The sequence below is a fragment of the Pogoniulus pusillus genome, chromosome 19, assembly GCF_015220805.1.
Source record: "Pogoniulus pusillus isolate bPogPus1 chromosome 19, bPogPus1.pri, whole genome shotgun sequence".
In the NCBI taxonomy this organism is placed as follows: domain Eukaryota; kingdom Metazoa; phylum Chordata; class Aves; order Piciformes; family Lybiidae; genus Pogoniulus; species Pogoniulus pusillus.
In genome coordinates, this window is record NC_087282.1 from 654,160 (window position 1) to 675,968 (window position 21,809).

Consider the following 21,809-nt stretch of genomic DNA (forward strand, 5'->3'; position numbering starts at 1 on the left):
AACGTAACAAGAAAAGTAAGGCTGCAGCTGATCACTCCAGCAGCTCTCTAAACACCAAATACGGAGGGGAGTTGCTGAGGTTAAATGACTACAGCATTTGGGACGGCACTTAGGGGCTCTTAACCTATTGCAATTACAGCTTGCACAAGTCATCTTTTTCCAATAAGTCATTCCCTTAATTTGTCTCCAGTACAGCAGCAGTGCTAATAGAAATGCTACATCTGAAGAGAAGATGATTTTTCTCCCAGCCATTTATCCATTTTGAAATTTCTATTGCAGCAGTTCTTTCAGCAAGTGTGGCTGCTCCTCTCTTCTACACACAGCAGCAACACCAAGGGAAGAACAGGCATAGGATTTGCTTTGCAAAACTTGTTGTACCACCAAATAGTGTTCTAATTTCTATTTTGAGTAAGTCCAGGTTTTGGGATGCTCTCTACCCAAATAAGGCTATGCAAATAGTCTTCAGTATTCAGTACATCTCACAGGGCTTTCAAGCGAGATGGGGAATACAGTGCCTGATGTAGAAGGCTCACATTTTATACCCAAACCCAATGAGCAACAGCTCTGTTGCTACACAGTGCTGGGGAGAAATTACAATGCATTAGGAATGTGCAGTCGAAAAAGAAAGCGTAAAATTGATAGCCTAGAAAATACCCTGTGTAAAGTACCAAACTATATGTATGAAGAGAGAAAAGCTCCCATATAAAACTACATCCTATAAACTTCCAGATGAAGGTGAACCTTCACCTGAGAAAACCTCTTCTGCCAATAACATGCCAATGTCTGCTGCAGTCAAACAGGCACTCAGAAAGCAGCCCTAGCTTACTGCCAGCACACCCCTGGGTATCTCATTTGATGGGGACAAAACCTCCCTTTGAACGTCAAAGCTTTTGGTCTGGAGACAGACTGTCAAAGACCCCAGGCACTAATATATGGGCAGAGTTATTTCAAGATTTGCTTATGCATGTCAGGGTGCTCATGTGCCTCCTGAGTCACAACCTGCAGAATACCTGTCCCTAAAATGTCCTGCTTGTGTCTGTTTCTTTCCTTTCCCCACAGTCTACATTCTCCATAACATTGCAGTGTCACTCAGGAACTCCATCAAGAAATGGGGATTATGATGCTCTGTTACCATTCTAATGGATGGAAAAGAAAATAGCTCCTGTTTTGTGATATGCTTGAAGGTCTCCATCTCAAAGGGCCTACAGACCATCACAGTGCCCTTATTTTTCTAAACTTTAAATAAGAAAAAAATAGGGAAAGGAAAATTCTTCTTTCACTGGAGAGCCAGAATCTTCACATCAGCAAAGCTGCCAGAAGTTAACTTGCACTCTCCCTGAAAACACAGAATCAGTTTGCAAGGCCTGACCATCACCCCCAATGATCTCTTGCCTTTGAAGGACTGAAAAAGATGCAGAAGCAGTGAAGTGCACATGGGCCTAAGAAAGAAGACATCAAGACCAGCAGGGTGTTCAGGCTTTGGAGCTTGGCTTTCCTCCACACTGCCAAGAGCTCCAGGATGGAGTAGCAGCTCACGGGTACTCTCCCCCAGCTAGCTGCCCACACAGTGCAGTTGGCCTCCCAGGAACAATTAACTCCAAAGAGCCTGATGTGCCTGTGTACTGATGTGGATTTACCTCGGCAGAAACCAATTTCCTCTACTGCTTCCTAGCTGAAGAGAGGACAAGTGGGCAGACTCTATTAGAAATATAGGATAAATCTTGCCTCTGTGGAGTATTTCTTCTGGCACCTCTACAGAATCATGCAGCACAGCAGGAGAGGTGCTAACCCCATTGTGTTAGAAAATAATTTGATTCAAGGCACTTGTTACGGAAACATTCTGAAGGGTCAAATCAAGCTTTGGGCAGTGCAGCAAAGGCAGTAAATGGTGAAAAACGTGTTTGGAAGCATGGATTCCATCTTGCTGGGCAGGGACAAGAAACAAATGCCATATTAAGGACATGGTATTTCAGGCAAGAGGGAAATGTTTTAACTGAGTGACTCTGCTCTTTTGACACCAGTCTTTCAACTCAGACACCTTGATTTCAGGAGAGGCAGCTAAAGATCATCTCAAAATGAGGACTGAAGAAAGCCATGGTTATGGGAAGTCACAGACAGCACCTGCATGCTGTCACTGAGATCTGCTGTTAGTACCCTCTCCTTCATCCTTTAGACAATTCCCTCCACTTGCCACCACTTATGTTTAAAGTGAAATATTAAGCTCAGCACCCTTTGCAATGGAGAAGTTTCCTACACTTCTTTCACTGTCTTAAATTCTCAATACCAAATCTCTATTTCAACTCGTTAGATGTTAATTTGTCCATAAAATACCTGATCTAACCTTACAGAATAAGTTACCATTGCTAAGGATTTCTGTGACTGAATGGTTCTTAAAGACAAAACTCAGGTTACTCCATGCCTCACTTTTGTAATGATGAGGGTGCACAGGAAGCCTTGTCTGCTATAGCAGATTCACGAGACAGGATGCAGGTGACAAATCCATTTGAACATCTAAGTTATGCACTTGGTTTAGACTCTAACAGATTCTTTCATATTCTGCTTTCTTTGATCCCAAGTATCCCCTAGCTACTAACCTTGAAGGTAGCACACAAGTTAATCTCAGAACAATAGACCTAAGTAAGTTGCTGTTAGCGATGTGCTATCCTGGGACACTTGAGTTCAGAAACTCTTTCAGCTGCCTCTGACAGCTCAGTGACAGACTCTCAGCCACAATATCCCCTTGAAGCATCTTATTTTCCCATTTACTTTTATGTTTAACACAATGTCACAGAAATGCAAACAAATCAGAATGTGCCACATCAAATGATACTGACAGCAGCATTCTTCCGACAGTGACATGGACGACAGATGCATTTGTTTCTCAGAAAGTCCAGGAAGAGCTCAATGAATTGTCTTGTTCATTTCCAAGTTCAGATCCCTGGAATGGACAGCACACAGATTCCTTCTCCCTCTTATTTACAACTCCATAGCCATGCATATTTTCATATTCTGAGAGTTTTCTAAACCCATTTAATCTATCTCTCCTTTTCAGCAGTTGTTTTCCTTCAGTAACACCCCTTTGATCAGTAAGGTTAAAGAATCAGGAGGCTTTTTTTGAAGCTGGTATGGAGGACCACACAGAAAGCATGCAAGAGCCCTACTAATTAAGGTAACTACTGCAAAAAAGTGTGTTCTGCTGCCTCAGCATCATCTTGCTGACCCAAAAAAAGTTGTTTGTTAAGCCAGCTAAGCTCCATGTAAATGATAACAATACCAGAGTAAGCAGAATCACATTTAAGACACAAGTTTAAGCATCTTTTTCTTTCCTCTGAAGGTGGAAGAAAAACAATTGTACAGAATCTTGGGAGCAGTATTCAGTAGCTCACAACAGACACACCTAACCAGCCTGGTCAGTACTGCCTGAAGCAGTGCAGTGAAGGTGCAGAACTCCTAGGTCTCTACTGTCAAGAATGCCAATCCCCCAAGGAGAAATAAAAGAAGGCAAAATGCAACAATACCATTTTCTGGCAGCAAACCCAAGAGATATCAATAATGAAGACCTGTTACACAATTCAGGCTACAATAAATATTTTCTTTGAACAAATCTGTCAAGCCCACATCAGAGGTTTTATGTAGCACAGAGCAAATACTATATGCACAGAAATGATTTCTTTCAACAGGCCATTTGTTAAAGTGGGTCAATAGTCCCATTTATTGCTTCCTGCTCCTCAGCCTCTCTAAAGAACGGCAGTGCCCGCCGTAGCGTGCAGCACACACACTTGTGCACGCTGGATACCTACAAGCACACCAGCACAAATAAATCTGCATTCCCTGGTAACTCAGCTGCCTTCACCATGAGTTTTCCTTCTTTGTGTGATGTTCATGTCTGCAACCGGGAAAGGCTATCTTAGGTAAGAACACAGAATAAAGAAGGCTGTACATGCCCCATTTCCAGATGAACCTTAAGGATACTTAAGGAAGTCTGCTATGCTTCATTTGCTATGCTGTCCTGCCTGTGAGATCAAAGTCATGTCACACCTTCTCAAAGGCTTTAAGAATATGAGCCTATTACAGCATGGAAAAATTGGGGTGTTATTGAGGAAAGCACAACAGCAAAACTCCTGACAAAATAAAGCAACTTATAAATGAATCATTCAGCAGCATTCACGCTCTGAAACCTTCTGCCAGAGACAGCCTTCCCTCTGGAGTACACACAACCGCCTGAAAGACAGAGCTTTATCGTCTCACACAGCTCCTATGAAAGGCACAGATAAAAATACTAAGCCTACATAATTTGTGATTCCAGTATTTCCAGAACATAGCTATATTTTGACCTCGCCATATTATTACTGCTAGGAGGTGGATAAGCTGTGTGAGGTCAGGAGGAGGAGAGATGTTTTCCAGCTAGTTCAGGTAAGCAGTTGGCTCTCTACTACCCCCTTCCTAGATGTGCTACTAAACCAAAACCCACCTCCAGCCCTTTGAAGCTCTTCCCTAACTCCTTCACAGGGGGTTCTTCCTTCACTTTGTAGATGCAAGTATGTGTATTTACATGAGGTGTGTAGGAACCATGCATCTATGTGGTGAGTAAACTTGAACAGTCTCACAAAGACTGCAAGAAGCTCTTCTTCATACACGTGTAACATGGGGACAGGGTCTCATATCCTCTGACAGGAGGAGATTCTAAAGCTTTAGCTGTTGAAGGATTTCTGCACTCAGTGGAAATTACAGGAAGGATGCTTGGGGCTGGCAGCAGAATGAAGCATATCAAGGCCTATATAAGCTATGCAGATACAAGTCACACAGAGGAGAGAAGCTGTAGTGCCTAGTCAAGATCTACAGTTCTCCAAATACAGCAGAAAGTGTTTAAATATTAACAGCCAGACATCTGAACCAAACTGTGTTGCATAAAACCTCCCTTGACTGTAAATATTTGAACTATTTCCAGGTGGGGAACATACTCATCTAATCAGCTCAGAAGTACAGACTCTAGCTGCTGCTGAATACTTGGGTCCCTCAGCAATCTGTGGTTTTTGTCTTCTGAGTCAGACGTTGCCTCGAGTTCAGCAGGACTCTTAGGAAGGAGAGAGGTGCGCAGCATGAGGAATAGTTCAGATAACACCATCATGTCAGTGCTCAAAGTGGCAAAGCTACTTGAACTGCACTGAAATCCATGGATGGCTGAACTATCAAACATATTTACCAAAAATTACAACATACACAGTTCTGCTCTTTATATGGTGTGATAAAATACAGCCAATGGTGTGGTCTTTTTCCAAAGCCAGCACAATATACCAAGTCAGCCTAAGTAATGTGCAAATCAAATGTTTTAATGATTAAATGATCTTGAACAAGCTTCTCCCTGTAACACTGATGTGTCCCAGGTGAAGCCTAAGGACACAACTGTCTCTGTATCCTCCTTCAGCAGGTAGATGGAGAAGTACAATACTTCACCTTTTTGACTTGCTGTTTTCCACAAAGATTAGCACCTAAATGAGTGGTGGGGCCCACGCTGCAGGTAGCTTGGTTTCAATGAAGCATTAAGGCTGCTACAGTCAGTGCAGCCACCATCATTTATAATGCATGATAGAATTACACCCCTAGTTTGAATAATCCCAGTGCTGGAGCACACTTTCACCCACTGAAATAGAAACTTGGTCTATTTGACGTTTCAGTAGAAACCGATGTACAAATATCTACTTCCATAGAAAAAAAAGGAAAGGATTTCAATTAGTTGCTGCTTAAAACTACCGGGAAGTGTCCAAGCTACAAAGAGTCATATTAGAGTGAGATTAATATATGACACCCAAATCCATAACATACACCTCTATGAGACAGGCTAGCAGCCCTTCATCAGACAAAGAATTTGCATGTTTGAAATTGCAAAGGCAGGCAGAATGTAATGCCTGATGAGAGCTGGCAGGCAAGGGATTAACAAGAATAGAGACAAGTAATTCCACCCTAGATTTTACCTGCAACTGACACAGGTAGAAGTGTGTAATGATTGCAAAGAGATGAGGAGAGTGACTGAGTCCTCCACACATCCCACATCAGCTCAGGCACTGCTTGATAGCTCTTGGCACCTGGTAGCAGCCTGGATAAATCCTGGATGAGATTGCTGTATCATGCCCACAGAGGCAGGAATTAGTTCTAAGCAGGTGAAATGCAAACTGACTTTCCAGTCCCTTGCAGTGGGATCTTGGTATGGAATAGGGATGTAAAGCCATTTGCTAACAGCACCTTGATGTACCTCAACACACTTCTTTCACAGGACAATGGAGAAACAATTCAGCAACCTGTTCAGGACTGTGTAACGATCCCCTGACAAGGAGGCCCAGCAGGCTGCCCTGCTAGTATTGTGTGACCCCTGGAGGATCACCCTCCAACTCCCTTGGCTACCCTTGTGCATTACTGAATACTCATTTTGTGATTCACAGGGCCACAACAAATTTTAGTTACCCTCTGGATCAGAGATACCATTTCTGAATAGAGCTTTGTAGCATGGAGTGTTTAGTTTTCCTGTAACACCATTACTGAGCTAGCTAAACACATCCTAGGGCATCAATTCCAGATACCCTGCCAAAGATCAGATGAGAACCAAAGGACTGCATTCATTATCTGCCAAAAAAACGCTGGGGGGAAGGGAGAGAAAATTGCCTACATCTGCGACAGTGGAAAGAAGAAATACAAAGTACTTAAATATGAAAATACAAGCAAATATTTACACAAGTTAAAAATGAGCATAGCAAACCACATTTTCTTTTCAAAACACAACGACGCCTGCTGAATAGTAGAGGGATCTTTGCAGAGTCTGCAAAGGCACTGAGTGAATATTGTCACTTGATATTTAGGTAACATTTCATTTGCTTGCCTTTGTACTGTGTGGTACTCTCCCAGGAAGGACATGAACTCCTTTTCTGGATGGTTGCAGTGCAGTGCCTGAGTATTCTATATGCTCCACAGATGGAGCTGTATATTAACAGAATTGAGTTTGCACAAACAGCTCAATCATCCTAACACGAGGATTAATCATCATATGCCTGATTTCCCATAAATGCTGGGGAGAGATGCAAAGGCTTACAAAAAGACCCCTTTCAGCCCCCACAGGGTTGTATGTTTTTCAACCTCTGGAGATACTTGGACCTTCAATGGAGTAGAAAACATTTTAGCTTTTTACTGGTTGGCATCCACCTAAGTGCCCTGAAAGCACTATGAAAGGAGCTGGGGCATTAACCTGCTTCCTGGCATTGATTTCACTCATGTTCACTGTGCATGTTCTAAACACCCACTCCCCTTCTCAAAGCACTCCTGTTGAGAAGATGCTTCATTTTACAGCTTCCCGCTCAAAGGAAGCATTTGGTAGCTATGTGCATGTCTGCCATGCTGCTCCCTCAGCAGCTGTCTGATCCGTGCTGCTATCTGAATAGCACCTTTGAGGGATTTGTGCTGGTGGTGCTGCCTGAGCTCTGTACATTACAGCAACACACATCAAGGTCCTTATCTGCCTGACGGGTGAATCATTACAAACGCACAAGCAGAATGTTTTCCCCTCTGCTCTGCATACCTTTGTAAGGTTAAGCTGGAATGATATAAATGTAAGTACATAAAGCATTTGACATTGTGCCCCATGACACCCTGGTCACCAAGTCAGAAAGGCACAGACCTGAGAGATGGTCACTGGCTGGGTAAGGAATTGGGTGGATGGCTGCACTTGGGAGAGTTGTAATCAACAGCTCCATGTCCAAAGGGAGATGAGTGACAAGTGGTGGCCCTCAGGGGTGGCTGCTGGGACCAGTGCTGTTTGACATCTTTGTTGGCCATGTGGACAGTGGACAGAGACATGAGTGCCATAAAGCATCATGAGCTTACTGCAAAGTTCATTCTGAGAGACTGGAAGACAATTTGAGGAAAGAAAACATGAGAAGAATCTGTCAGCTGCTGCATCCCCGATCTAAAACAAGACTCTTGAAACCGTGTAAGGTTGTCACCAGGCAATCAGTGCTGCCTAAACACAGGGTGACATAAGAGACGGTAGAGCAGAAGATCCATCCAACTGCCCTTCACAACAGCGGCATTTCCTCCCCCCGCCGCACACTCAGCTACTTCGCTGTGCTGTATGAACTCAACAAATGCCCTGCTCAGAAACAGGCTGTAGCAGGGAGCCTGGCTAACCACAAAAATCTACAGCATTAAGATCTAGCTTCCTATTGAACAAATCATCTTTGACAATCCTTAGGAGCTACTTAGCAGAACCATAAATAGTACTTTTATAATCGGGAATTATTTATTTGATACCTTTTCTTTATCGAGGCGTTTAATGTAACTATAGAGGAATAAAATTCCGTAGTTTGAAGCCACAGATGTGGCATTCTTGAAAAGTTTGCTTCACTTAGACTATGAAATGAAGAAGAAACATGAGGGATGTGTCCCGTGCAAGCGGTACGGCAGCCACCGGGCTCGGACGGACCCCACAGCTCCGCAGGGGAGCCCGGAGGCCAGCAGCAGCTGCACGGAGCACTGCCACGCAGGCACTGCCAGTGGGACCGAGACAGGGCCGGAGAGAGTCGCTGAAGGAGGTGACTTGGTAGCGCCGCATGAGGCCGGGACACGGCCGGCGGGCGGCTGGGGCAGGCGAGCGGCAGCGCCCCAGCAGGGAGGGGCAGCATCCACTGCACCGTGCGCCCGCTCACGGCCGCCGGCACGCAGCGAGCCCTACACCGCCGGCCCCGAGCGGCCGCCGCAGTCCCCTGCTCGCCGCGGCGACAGGCAGCTTTGTAGCTTTACCTCAGGCAAACACGGAGCGGTGCGAACCCTGCTCCGCCGAGGGCCCTCCTGCCTGCCGCTCCTGCCAGCTCTTGTTTAACTCTCGGCCGTTTGCTGCGGGCCCCAGGGCCGGCCAGGGTTAGACATCAGCGAGGGAAAGAGGCTGGGAGCTGAGCGGGAGCCTCTCCAGCTCGGGCGCTGCTGGGCACCGGAACGGAGGAACAGTGATTTATCCTCTGCAGGAACGGCACCTCCTCGGAACGGCTACACACAGAAAAAGAGTCTCAGAGGGACAAAACCTCAGCTCTGCCTACGAAAACACTCTGGAGACAGTCCTGAAATATCCCTGTACACACAGGTACAGCAGAGGAAGGATTTCACCGCCTGTGTTTTCCCCCCTGACAAATAGGTGCTTGTTTGTGTGACAGTCACTGCTCTCCTCTCTAACGCCCTTGCTGGCAGAAAATTGAAACCTCTATTAATTAAGGAAAGTTCGTCAGTTCAACAGACTCATTAACCTTTTTTGGGAAATGAGCACCAAATTAATCAGCATCTTGAAATCAAGTCACAATTTATCCCCCCCGTAATAGTTTTTGAAGTTATTTTCTGATAGAGATGTGAATGAAGCAGCATCTATCATTTTGGGAACACTCCTTTCCTACTAGGATTCCCTAATGGCCAGCTCACACAAAAATACTTCTGTTTTTTAGCCACATTTACACAAAAGACCAATGCAGGAAACCATCTGGGATTTCAAATCTGATCTCAGCCATGATTAAATTGCAAGCATTAGGCTGTGCCCTCCTCTGACTCCAGCCGTGCCTCCTGACGACGCTGCCTTTCCACCAAATTAGCCCAGTCCCGGAGGCTAAAACCCCTCCAGATCCCTTTCTTAATCACTTTCAGCCAAATGAACACATTTATTTTAAGCTCAACTTTTACCTATCAGGTCTTTACTGAACTACTTCATTGTACTTGCTAGGCCACACCTGAAGCCGTGATGATGTCAGGAGTATTTTGGTCGAGTTCTTTTTGCCTGTAGCGGGGCCCAGCAAAGCTACAGCACGGTGAGGAGGTCGGGGTTACTTACCAGCCCCCGAGGTATTCGATTTACATTTGTTTATAATAGCTCTACCAGACGTTGGTAGTTCTCACTGGTGTTTTTAGTGGCCATTTGAATTCTGAGCATTGCCGAGAAACCCATGACAAAGGGGCGACTGTGACCGCACGAAAACCTCGCGTTGAGATTTGATGTGAAAGTTTCTCTCAGCTCCATAGTTAAGGAGAGGGAGCTTGTGCTAGTGATTTGCTATTTGTCACACATGTGAAAAGCTGACTAGACTGTAAAACCTTTGTTCTCCACAAAAGAAAAAGGGCAACAGCCTGTGGACCTGGGCAAGACAAGCTTAATTTAGAATCGATCAAGTCCTTTCAGCAGCAGCATTGACACAGCCCTGCCAGGTGCCCTGGCGGCAAAGGCCAAACGCATCATCGTTTCACCGCCGCGCTTGTCTCAGAGCCCCTCTCCTTCCTTCGCTACAGCTAGTCACTAGTTTTTGGCGTGGTTAAACAGACAATTAGCATCAATGTAGCTCCTTTTATCAGTGTGTTATATTTCAACATAAGAATATTTCAAAGCGATGTTGCCAGCTGCATGCAGTTTCCGAACAGCAGGAAATACATTATTGGTGGGCAAATAAAGTCAGACTGAAAATGGCTTACAAGAGGAGTATCAAAGACTCAGGCTTCTAATTCTGCGTTTCAGGGAAATTGGCACATTTATGTCAAACAAAAAGATCCCTGGAAAAAACTCACATCTTCCATCACATAAAACTAGATTTAATCTTCTATTTAAATTAGTTTAACTCTGAAGAGCTTCCATAGTCTCTAGCAAGATCCCAATTTCAGATGCAACACCAACTCATTTTCAAAGAAAGAGGTAATGGTAACTGCCTGAGCACCACAAGAACTAAATGACAGTGGATTGTGTTAGTTGTCCACGTGCTGATAGAAGTACCCAACAGTGGTGCTTTGGGAGGCTTGCTTGGCTCCTTGTAAAAGCAGTTTAAAAAAATTATTACAGTTATCATCATCATCATGTCTTATTCACTCCGTTAGGACTAGACAGGAACACTCAGAGGTGACTGTCTGTGTGTGCCTTTTTATCCCAGAGGACACCAAGCCCCAGTGGTCTCCATGACACATCAAACCCCAGGAATGTTCCAAACACCAACCACCTGGAGTTTTTGACTGTTAGTCATTGCTAGCCATTTCCCAGTACAGACCTGGTTTAAAAAACCCTGCCTAAACCTCAAAGCTTACACACAACATGTGTGAAGTCCAAGGGATGGACATTCTTAAAATGCATGATTTGCTCCAGCATTTTACAAGGTAACTCATTATGAGCTGTTTAATCATTAAGATTTTCTCAGCCAGGGTCAGGTTTGAGGCCAGAACACAAATCAAACCGCTCAGTTACCACTCATATGTTAAACTGGCAACAGCTTTTGCCCAACCTGTTTTACACTTGTCTGCTCACAGCTGTGGTCACTTCATCAGCACACAGGACATGGCCCTGTTACATCTCTATAGCACAAGCCACATTTGCATTGCCTCCTCTATCTTTTCCCAGATATGATGAAGTGTTAAGCAGAAGACATCTCCCAGTGCCACTTGGGTTGCATTATTCACCATAGACCCAAACCAGGAAGTTGATAATGGCAGGGGTGGAGGGCAGGGGCATCTCTTAGAATCTGTAATCTTGCCTCTTAAATATTCCTCCAGTTGACTCTAACTAGCAGTTCAGAATTCAGTCCGGGAAATGTCCACTTTATATTCAGAAGCTACCACACCTGCAAGAAAGAGCATTCCCCTCTGAAATGAATCCCAGCTGTCATTTACCCACTCCTGTTTACTAACTTTTTTCAGCATATCACTAAATCCTCACAGCCTGGCAAAACACTGCTAGCTTCACTGGTTTAATTCCATAATCTCATCTATTGCATTAAGTACCAGAAGCTAATTAGCAATAGCAAAGCCAGAGAAGACAGCTATAAATAATTCTCCCTCTCCTTCTGTTAGTAAGGGAGGAGTTTGGTGTGTATATTTCATATAAATACATGTTGCTTATTCCCATCTAAGAGCTGGAGATTTAACTAATGAATAATGCAGCTATTAATTCTTACTTCACCGCATCTGGGGGAAGTGCTGACGAAGTATAAAGATACATCTTAGTTTAAAATTGGGGGTGGTGGTTTACTATTTTATATTGGTTACTTTCTTGTAATTGTATGACTCGTCTTTGTGTCTGACAAAATGTAACAGTTGAGTTGGTATGGAGCATAACTTGCTGGCAGGGATTCATTGAACAAACCTCTCAGGGCAAAAACCAGTGTCTTGACTACAGAGAGAGATTCAGGACTGGGCAGGAGAAACCAGATGCTGTGCAAGAGCACAAGGAAGAGAACGAAGCACAGTGTAGGAAATTCCCTGTCTCTGCAGGTTGGACACCCAAGGAGCTCCATGACTTCATGGTTGCAGACTGTGAAATCGTTCACTTATACGGATGATTTCCTGAGGGTAATGACCCTATGATGGTCACCAGCATGACCAAGTCTTGCTCCAAACTGCATATCAATCTCAGCCTGCCCCTTTTGCTTACGAACCTACAGAGAAATTTGCAAAGTTCATTCTGTTTTCCTTCAGGAAGTCAAACTCCACTGTCTGAGCTCTCTTTTAATAGAAGTATTGGATACCATGTCCCCAGGGAATCTTGTAAACTTGCAGTTAAATGGGAAGACTTGACCACAGATCTCAGGCTGATGGAGACACACTTCATGCAAGTAATATAAATCAAATATTCATTCTGCAGTAATGGGTGTTGTAGAGCACTCTGAAAGCCTTTCTTCTCTCCCCTCCCGCTCTGTCTCTGGGGGTTGGAATGGGGAGGAGCAGGCAGCGCAAAAACTGCTTTCCAGCTGCTTCAGGCTTGAAGGGGCAACAGCCAAAGGCCCTTTCCACACATGTACTGACCTGTGCGGAAGCCCGCGCTAGAAGGAGGCTGGGGCTTGGCTGGGGCCTTCGTGCCCAGTATAAAATGGCAAATGGACACTGTCTCGAAAAGCATAAATAGAGCAAGGAAGAAGGTGCAGTGTTCCCACCTTGACAGAGCCCCCAACAGGACCGGTTCGCACCTTGACACAGTTCCTGTTTTGGACCCTCCCTGCCTTAGGATGGTTCCTACCTTTTTACATGGCTCTTGGTTTTTGCACCCTCCCTGCTTTTGGGTGGTTCTCCCCACTGTGACACCATTCTGTGCAAACTTGCAAGCCTGGCAAGTCCTGGGGTCCGTTGGAAAGAGCTGCTGGCACCACCCAGAGCCAACTACTCTTGGACCATATCACAGCCCTGATTTCCTGGCTCCTGTTCTGACCCGGGGAGACCCAAACAGTTTGGCTGTCCCCTGCCGCTGCTGAGGCAGTGTCGCTTCCACGGATCTCTGTCTTGTGGCAGCCCTGTCCAGACACATTTGAGTTTGGCAGCTTTGCCACTCACCTTGGGCCTCTGCCATTTGGATTCACAGCTGCACATTGCTTGCAGCGTCAGAAGGTACCCAGCCACAAGGAAATCCAGCAAGACATCATCTCCAGTTTCCTATCTCACCTCTGTGAGTAAAGCCTGCTGCTCCCTTAATTCTCTACTCAGCCCAATTGCTAGTGAGATAAAGCTCTGTTTGTAGCGTAGCCTTTTCCATTTCCTGACTTCCTAAGTCTCTAAATTTGCCCATAACTTCCTTTGAAGAATTCCCAACTGAATTAGAGCCTGTAAATAAACCTAAACTAGTTTTGTATATAGTTTGGGGGCAGGGGTTTTCAGGGAAATAAATTAATTCTATTTTTATAATTCCTGACTGGGCCACATTAACTCCCTGCCCTCGTGACAATGGGGAAAGTGCCTCCCTAACTTTTCTTTCAGTTTTAAAAGAGCTGAGGCTCTTAGCTCATGGATTCAGAAGAGTCACAGCAGGGATAAGCTCAGGAGAAAAATTCCAGCAAGCTCTACATTTTCCTGTAATCAAAAGAAGCCTTTAAGTAGGGTGGGGGTAAAGTTCTCAGATCCTCATAGGTATTTAGAGATTCACCTCTGCTGAAGTCCTGCACAGTGAGGAGTCATGCAGTCCTGAAAATTCACCTGAAATACCAATGCTTAACAACTTCAGTGAGGAGTGCACATATGCCCTGACAGAACTAGACGAAGAGCTGAAAGTTTAGCTAGCACAAATACACCAAGCAGCTAAACCAGGTCCTGTGGACAGCAGGATACAGCCATCTCTATGCACATGTTAATTACCAGTCAACATTCCGCAGTGATTTGATGAGACACAGGATTTACATTAGTGCTGCTGTAGACCTAAAGCTGATTTCATTGAGGTCGTGCTCCAAGGCAGAGCTGCTCCACGTCACAGCAAGCCAGTCTAACCAGCGTGGTGTCTCAGGTGAGCTGATCAATTACAAGTGTGCCATCCGACCATCTGCTGGGAGGGAAGCCTGAGGAGTTGCAGTACCCATGCTGATTGACATTCTGCTTTGACAATTTAGTCTGAATTAGTTAACTTCCTTGCCTTCAATAACTGCTTCACTCATAATACACGTTTACAACATCGCTCATGGGGCTAATGGGAGAGAGGAAAGTTCATCCTCATCCTCCCATAAATCTTTGCACTCTGCCTAATAGAGTCTTCAGTGAATGGAAAAGGTAAGCACAGCTTCATTTGTGACTGATGACATTAAGCTAGTAATTGTATAAAATTGAGTTAATGGTCTGATATTCATCACAGTTCCTACAGTAAAGAACTGGACTCTCACATCAGTGTTAAGCCATTGTTAAACCACAGAAGCTCAGGTTTTAATATGCTTTGTAAGAGAACAGAACTGAACCCTGAGAGACAGGAGCTATATTCCAGAAGGGTTTTATGCTGTGAGAGTTAAAGCCACACACAGTCCCAAAGACTTCCAGGAGTCCTACTTATTCATCACAAAAAGTTCGTCAGCTACTTGCCTGTTTGGAGATGGTGGTCATGCAATCCTCTGTGACATACAGGACTATAGACTGCTTTGGGCTACACTCTGATCTTTTGCACCAAATATCATGCCATGGGGTCACAACTCTTTCAAGTCTCTTCCTGTCTTAGCCAGGACAGTGGTTTAAGAAACAAACTGCAGAGCAAGTTTCATTACATTTAGTCTGGTTCATCACAAATTAACAGCAAAGTTTGAGATTGTCCAACATAGACACTGAAGAGGTTTGCTCATTCAGCAGTTTGACCTCCGTTACAACAGGAAGGGTGATCAGCAGAAGAATGTGAAAGTTCCTGCCTCTCAGTCCAAAATGTCACATTCTTAGGCAAATCTATAATAGGAAATCGTTTGAAGCACCAGAACTACAAATATTAGGTCACAACACTAGTTCTAGAGCCTTGATATTTAATATACAATCTTGCTGTATGAAGTCTGAAATCTGTTCCCTGAGCTCATTTGACAAACAAGGACACAAAGTACTAATTCCTCATAAGCTCACAGGCAATGTGTGAACAATTCAGAGATGAAGTTCCTGCCATTATTCAGCAAAACAGATCCACACAATGCATATGGAACATCATCTGGAGCACTCTGAAAGCACACATCTGAAACCTTTGCTTTGAGAAGATTTACGATGTTGATCAACAGCCAGAAGATTGAAACACTTCACGGGCAGCAGGGAGGTGCTGCAGGTGACACTGCTACACTGATGCAAGGAGCCCAATGCATCAGGTTTGTCATTCGTACTCGCTGCCAGACAGCAAAAGATGAACTGGGGCAAAACCCAGAACCATCCTTCTGCTGCTTTCTGTATACAGCCACCTCGATGGAGAAGTTAGAAAATACATTCCTATCACCTGGTGAGGTCTGAGCAGACTTCAGGTGCCCAGAACTTTCCCCATGCTATGGAGGTCACCCAGTCATCATTTCACAGCCCAACACTGTGCTGTACCAATAAAGCATCACCATCTGGCCACATCTCTTCCATGGCCTCTGAAACTTAACAGAGGGTGCAAGAGCATCTAAGAAAATAACATACCAAAGGTACAAAGTATAGAAAGATAAACCCTTGAATCTCAAGTGCTTCAGGCGCGGCTCCCCTGCTGCAGCCTGGCACTGAGTGTGAGTTGCACTGCTGCAACGCAAACCTGCATACCAGTGCAGGAAATGGGAGTAAAGGGCCTGCCCTTGCTGAGTGCCTGCTAGACAGAAAGGCAAGTCCAGCCAAAGTCTACCCTCATGGGAACAGAGGCAGCCAAAACTCCTGTCTGTGTCTTAATTATCCCTCTTCACCCTCAGCTTCATAGGTCCAGGAATCATAGAATCATAGAATCAGCCAGGTTGGAAGAGACCTCCAAGATCATCCAGTCCAACCTAGCACCCAGCCCTATCCAATCAACTGGACCATGGCACTAAGTGCCTCATCCAGACCCCCAGGGACGGTGCCTCCACCACCTCCCTGGGCAGCCCATTCCAATGCCAATCACTTTCTCTGTGAAGAACTTCTTCCCAATATCCAGCCTATACCTACCCTGGCACAACTCGAGACTGTGTCCCCTTGTTCTATTGCTGGTTGCCTGGGAGAAGAGGCCACCCCCCACCTGGCTACAATGTCCCTTCATGTAGTTGTAGACAGCAATAAGATCACCTCTGAGCCTCCTCTTCTCCAGGCTAAACAGGCCCCGATCCCTCAACCTCTCCTCATAGGATTTGTGCTCCAAGCCCCTCACCAGCTTTGTTGCCCTTCTCTGGACATGTTCCAGCACCTCAACATCCTTCTTGAACTGAGGGGCCCAGAACTGGACACAGCACTCAAGGAAATAGGGGTCTGCTTTTGCCCACGGACACCTTTTGGTATGAGGCTCTCAGATTCAAAAATATCCCTGCTCACTGCAGGGGGGGGTTGGACAAGATGACTTTCAAGGGTCCCTTCCCTGCATATGATGATTCTGTGACTTCCATTTCACAAAAACAGCCAGAGTTTAATGCAAAGGACACCAGTCTCTTCCACAGAATGTGTCCCACTGGTGAGATCAGAGGCAGGCCACACAGCCCTCCAGTGCCCTGAGAGGTATCCACCAGACCTGAACTGGCAAAATAATCTCAACAGTAAAAGTATGGCCCAGTGTTACAGCTCCATCACCTGTACCTTAAGAGGACTTCTGCACTGGGGATGGGTTAAACAAAAGTTATGAAAACCTCAGTACTGAAAAGACTCTCACCCCTAGGACAGGGCTGGGGGTCCTGCCTGCTGCTGCATTTACGACCAAATCAATAATAAGACTCTAAATGAGAGCAATCTTCAGGTAAGCAACGACAGCAATTAGGCAAGGGAGCTCCCCTCTGATTCTTGAACTGCGGTACAGATTAGCAAAGCATGCTAATGAGATTATTAAGACAACACTTCTATTTACAAGGCAGGGAAGTGGCCAGGCCACCTTCCTTACACCCTAAAAAGCACAGCAGTGTGAACCAAGCAGAAGAAGTTAAGAGGAGAAGATACTGAGAATGTTTTCTCTTTAATACTGAATGATGTCCTCAACTGTGTACAGAGTAACAATGACAATGTTTTGCTCGGCAGAGAATGGCACAGAGCAGCAATCATGGTGGTGGAGGCTGGAAGCAAAGTAAAAATTTACAATCCATCTCATGCCCATGTCTTGACACAAGAATTACTTGTATTGAAAATGTTGTATATTCTCCAATACAGTTTGAAGCAAAGATGCTCCACAGATGGCATCTATAATGAAAGCAAACTCTGGCAAACATAAGACAACTTCCACATCGGAGCAAAGCAACAGCAGAAAAAAACAAAGCAGCAAAACATGCTTGCACGAGAGCACAACAGTGTGGGTGCTGCACAGCTGGTACCTCACACAAAGACATTACACCCCCTTGCAAGTACACCTGCTGCCAAAAATCAGAACGAAGCAACGGAAGGATTTCCTCCGTTGGCATTGCAGCTCTTGCTCAAGGTGAACTTGAAATCCTAAATTAGAGGAAGCACAAAGTGTCAGTTTTCTCTCTGTAAATTCTGTTAAATATGCTGAAGGAATGCTCTAGAAGCTGACGTTAACTCAAGTGCAAGGCAGCATTCAAAACTTGCTCTCCTGTTTGTCTAAAGAAAGTCTTTGTGCAGCTGTTAATAAAAGGTTTCAGAATCTGAAGGATGGATGTAAATGAAACAAAATTTTCCTCCCATAATTTATAAGAAAATCTAATTGTGTCACAGGACTTACAGGACTGCATTTACTACAATGAGCTAAACCATTCCAAACTCATTTTAGCACACAAGCTTCAAAGTAAAATATTCCCACAGAAAGAAGACAAAAAACACTAAAAAAAACCCATATACATCTCTTCACCAGAAATCTGCCATACCAATTGTATAACATAACTTTTCCTAAGCTGAGGTTCCTATTACTGGAAGATGCAGTCAAGGAATAATAATAAAGGACAAAGAGGGATCATATGCAATGGTTTATGAATATTAGCTGCTCCTATTGCTCTGCATGGTGTTTCTACACTCCCTCTCTTTACTGCATATTCATTTTTATTGCACAGTGATTTTATCAATGTCAACTGAAAACTATTTCCTTCAGCCGGTGGCAGAGTGACTTCCTTTTTCCCTCTCCTTCTTTTTAAAATCCATTTTATTCTTGCCTTTCTGTTAGTGCAAAGGTGCAGGCTGCAGCAGTTATCAGTTCTGTGGCAGATATTTGGTACTAATGAAGCAGAGCCTTTTACAGCCTGAGTGAAATGAGTCACTGTAACGACACCTTTTTGTCACACTGTATTTATTTGCCAGCAGGATGCCAAACGGCAATATCAGCCCAAACATGTCTGCTGCTATTCTCAGTCTTTGGAGAAAAGCACAAATAAGGAAACGCTATTATTTGTAGTGCTCATGGCATAAAGAACAGGAAGCTCTCTCATGACCCAAAGAGTCCTAGAAATTGGCGGCCCTGAGCACCCAGTAACAGCACACACTCACCGCAGCAGACAGCACTGCTCACAGAACAATTCGTTCCAGAGTCACTCTGGAGCACGCTGATCTGCACTACCCTCAGCTGCAGGTGCAGCCTCGCACTGCTTTGGCTTTCACACTGTACAGACAACAATCTCTGTGAGTACCCAAGCAAGTATGAAGAAAATGGTGTTAGGAGAGGGGAGCAAGTATTAAATAAACAGGGTTTAATTCCTTTCTTTCCATGCTCTGGTCTGCTCTGTGATCAGATCAGCAGAGCAAGACGACTGTTGGCAGATTTGTGTAAGTTTTCTGTAATGTTATAAATTCTTTACTTATACATTAAATGAATGTATTTACAAATACATTAAATGAAAATATAAATATTTTTAAAGATCATACTCATGAATATTGAGTAGCTGCTATGTAAAGCAGATGCACCACTACTACGTGTTATAAGCCCTTAGTAACAGAGAAGAGCGCATGCCTATTTGCTGCTAGCAAGCTGGAACCACATCAGAACATACAGGCAAATTTTGCTCTTACACCATCCTCAGGAATGCCCAATTTCAGGCAGAAGATGAAAAAGAAAATGTTTGCCCAAATGAAGTCCAAAGGTGGCAATTCAGCTGCAAGTATGAAGGCAGTGAACAGTTTCAATCTCCAGAGTAGCTGCTGGAGTTAGCTCCTTATGTGTCGACAAAATGCTGCAAACACTATCAAAAAGAACATTAAACCCCCCATATTTGCTAAAAAGCACCAGATGAGTCTTTGAAGTACTTCCAGCACTTGCCAAAACCCCAGCAGTAACATAAAGCAAACAGTTCTGATAGCCATTTGTTTTCAGGAAACATCTTCATGCTCTGTTACCATGCTGCTGCAGAAATGCAGCTTGCTGCAGAAATGGAGTCTTTGCTGAGACTTCTGTTGTTTAGGATACCATGGAAAATGAACCAACCATCCCTGTGATTTCTTTTCAGACGTGTAACTTTGAACTCCACTTACACTTCTCAGAACTCTGTATGCAATCATTTTGTGGTGAATTAACAAGAAAACAAAAGATGCTTTTCCATTCAATGACGCAAACTCCCCATAACTCAGCCAACGTTTCTTCAAAAACACAAACTTGTCTTGTATTCCTGACTCTGCAGCACAGAGTAAGGCAGTGGAAAGAGCTGAAGCTTCTCCACGTAAAGGAAGAAGAGAGAATGATGTAATAACGGCAACAGAGTTCTAGAGTTATGATCTTCCTTCTATTCCAGCGTATCAAAACATTCCTGCATCAAAGAAGATGGCAGTCACCTGTTCCATCTGTAGTAATGAAGCCACATAACAATGTGAAACCAAGCACATCTGGGAAGCTCAGTCCATTTGCTCTTAAAACACTCTGGTGCTATTTTCTCTCTAATCTCAGCAGTTTGTACAGAAGAATCAGTGTTTCTCAGCAATATGAAGGAGTTCAGTGACTGTGTCCCGTCCCCCCCCCCCCAGATCTAGTTTTCTTGAACAGAAAGGACCACTGCAGCTATCTTCACGGCAAGCAAGAACATGCTTGTGTGCACAAATTCCCACATGCAGCTGCCTCCAAATTCTCCCATCAACACAAGCATCATTTAGGGAAGAGGCACCTGCTTACATACAGGAGAAGGGCAACAGTCTCAAAACTGGCCAAGAGAACCAGGGTTTAGCAGAGCCTCACAAAGGATAGCTCCCTGTAGCTCTACTGAAGCCAGGTACTGAAGATACAGTTTCTGATTCTTTATCCTAAGCACCTAAAGCTCCAGAAGCTGTATCAAGCCATCCCTTCAGGATGCACGCTTCAGCGGGCAGCACAAACAGCAACACCAACTGAGCTGAGAGGCTCAGATTTGATTATGATGAAGCAAACGACCAAAGCAGACGGTTCAGTGCCTCACAGTTACACAAAAAACAGTAGGAATGGTAAATACCTGGAAGGAAACAAAAGCCACTTTGTAGCAGCCTCTGAATCGGAAACTAACTGAATTCGTTACCATTAAATGATTTGTAAAGCTCAATTTCAATAACAAAGTATTTGATTGCGCTGGCTTCACCTCAGATGCACCTCACTCAGATGCCATTCACCTAATCACGCAGTCAGGATCCAAATTCAGCTTTTCAGAGCCCTGCATTCGGTTCAGGGTCATCCTGCAAAGCAGTTTTCCCATTCACTTAGGAACTGCCTGACCCTGCGGGGCACAGGCCCTTGTTTGGGATGGCTACCTCAGAACAGCAAGGAAGCCACTCTTCCAAACAGGTGAGACACAAAAAGCACAGCTAGGGCCATTCCTCCAAATTAACGGTTCTGAAAGAATGATCCCAGTGGTACTTTATGCCTATAAAGCAACTACATTGCCCTACAATATTAGTTAACTAACCCATGTAGGCTTAGCCTGCTTCAAACACCAAATGGACACCTGAAGTTTGTCTGCTTTTGGTTGTCCCCTCAGTTTCAGCACAGTCAGGGCAATCACCTTGTTTGAGGTCAACCATCTCGTTTCAGAGCAGGCCTGAGCTGAGTTTTTCCACACATGGGGCAGGCTGCTTTGTGGCCTGGTGCTTACCCTTCTAAGCAATACCCCACGAATATTGCAAAGCAGAATCAGAAAATCACACACAGTTTGTGGCTTAGAAGATTTCACACAGAAACCTTTAAAAGTGTATTTGTTCTTAGGAGATCACTTATAATCTTCTACACAACCCCAAAAGCCTTTGTACAGCTCCACCATAAATATGAATGGCTGACAAACAAACACTGAGCAGTGATGACTTCAAGAGATTTTTCATGTTCCTGACAAGTTCCACTTCTGCTGAGAAGAGTTTAAATAGATCACTGGCAAATCACAGTATCATCAGGGTTGGAAGAGACCTCACAGATCATCAAGTCCAACCCTTTACCACAGAGCTCAAGGCCAGACCATGGCACCAAGTGCCACGTCCAACCTTGCCTTGAACAGCTCCAGGGACGGCGACTCCACCATCTC

The 21,809-nt window shown here is 44.5% G+C and overlaps 1 protein-coding gene across 12 annotated transcripts in view; it reads right to left on the reverse strand.

Moving 5' to 3' along the window:
- PCDH11X (protocadherin 11 X-linked) overlaps positions 1 to 21,809 on the reverse strand; it is a 450,326-nt gene that overhangs the window by 197,964 nt on the left and 230,553 nt on the right. Inside the window, exon 7 of one of the 12 annotated variants that reach the window (XR_010305702.1) lies at positions 8,583 to 9,027. The exons of 10 other annotated variants lie outside the window; for them this stretch is intronic. Coding sequence is in view for 1 of the 2 variants with exons in the window: in XM_064158947.1 (XP_064015017.1) it covers positions 11,607 to 11,615 (9 nt within the window). In the remaining variant the exon portion in view is untranslated. Of the gene's footprint in view, positions 1 to 8,582; positions 9,028 to 10,515; positions 11,616 to 21,809 lie in introns of those variants that run through there. One more of the 12 variants, XM_064158947.1, reaches the window with a different exon arrangement.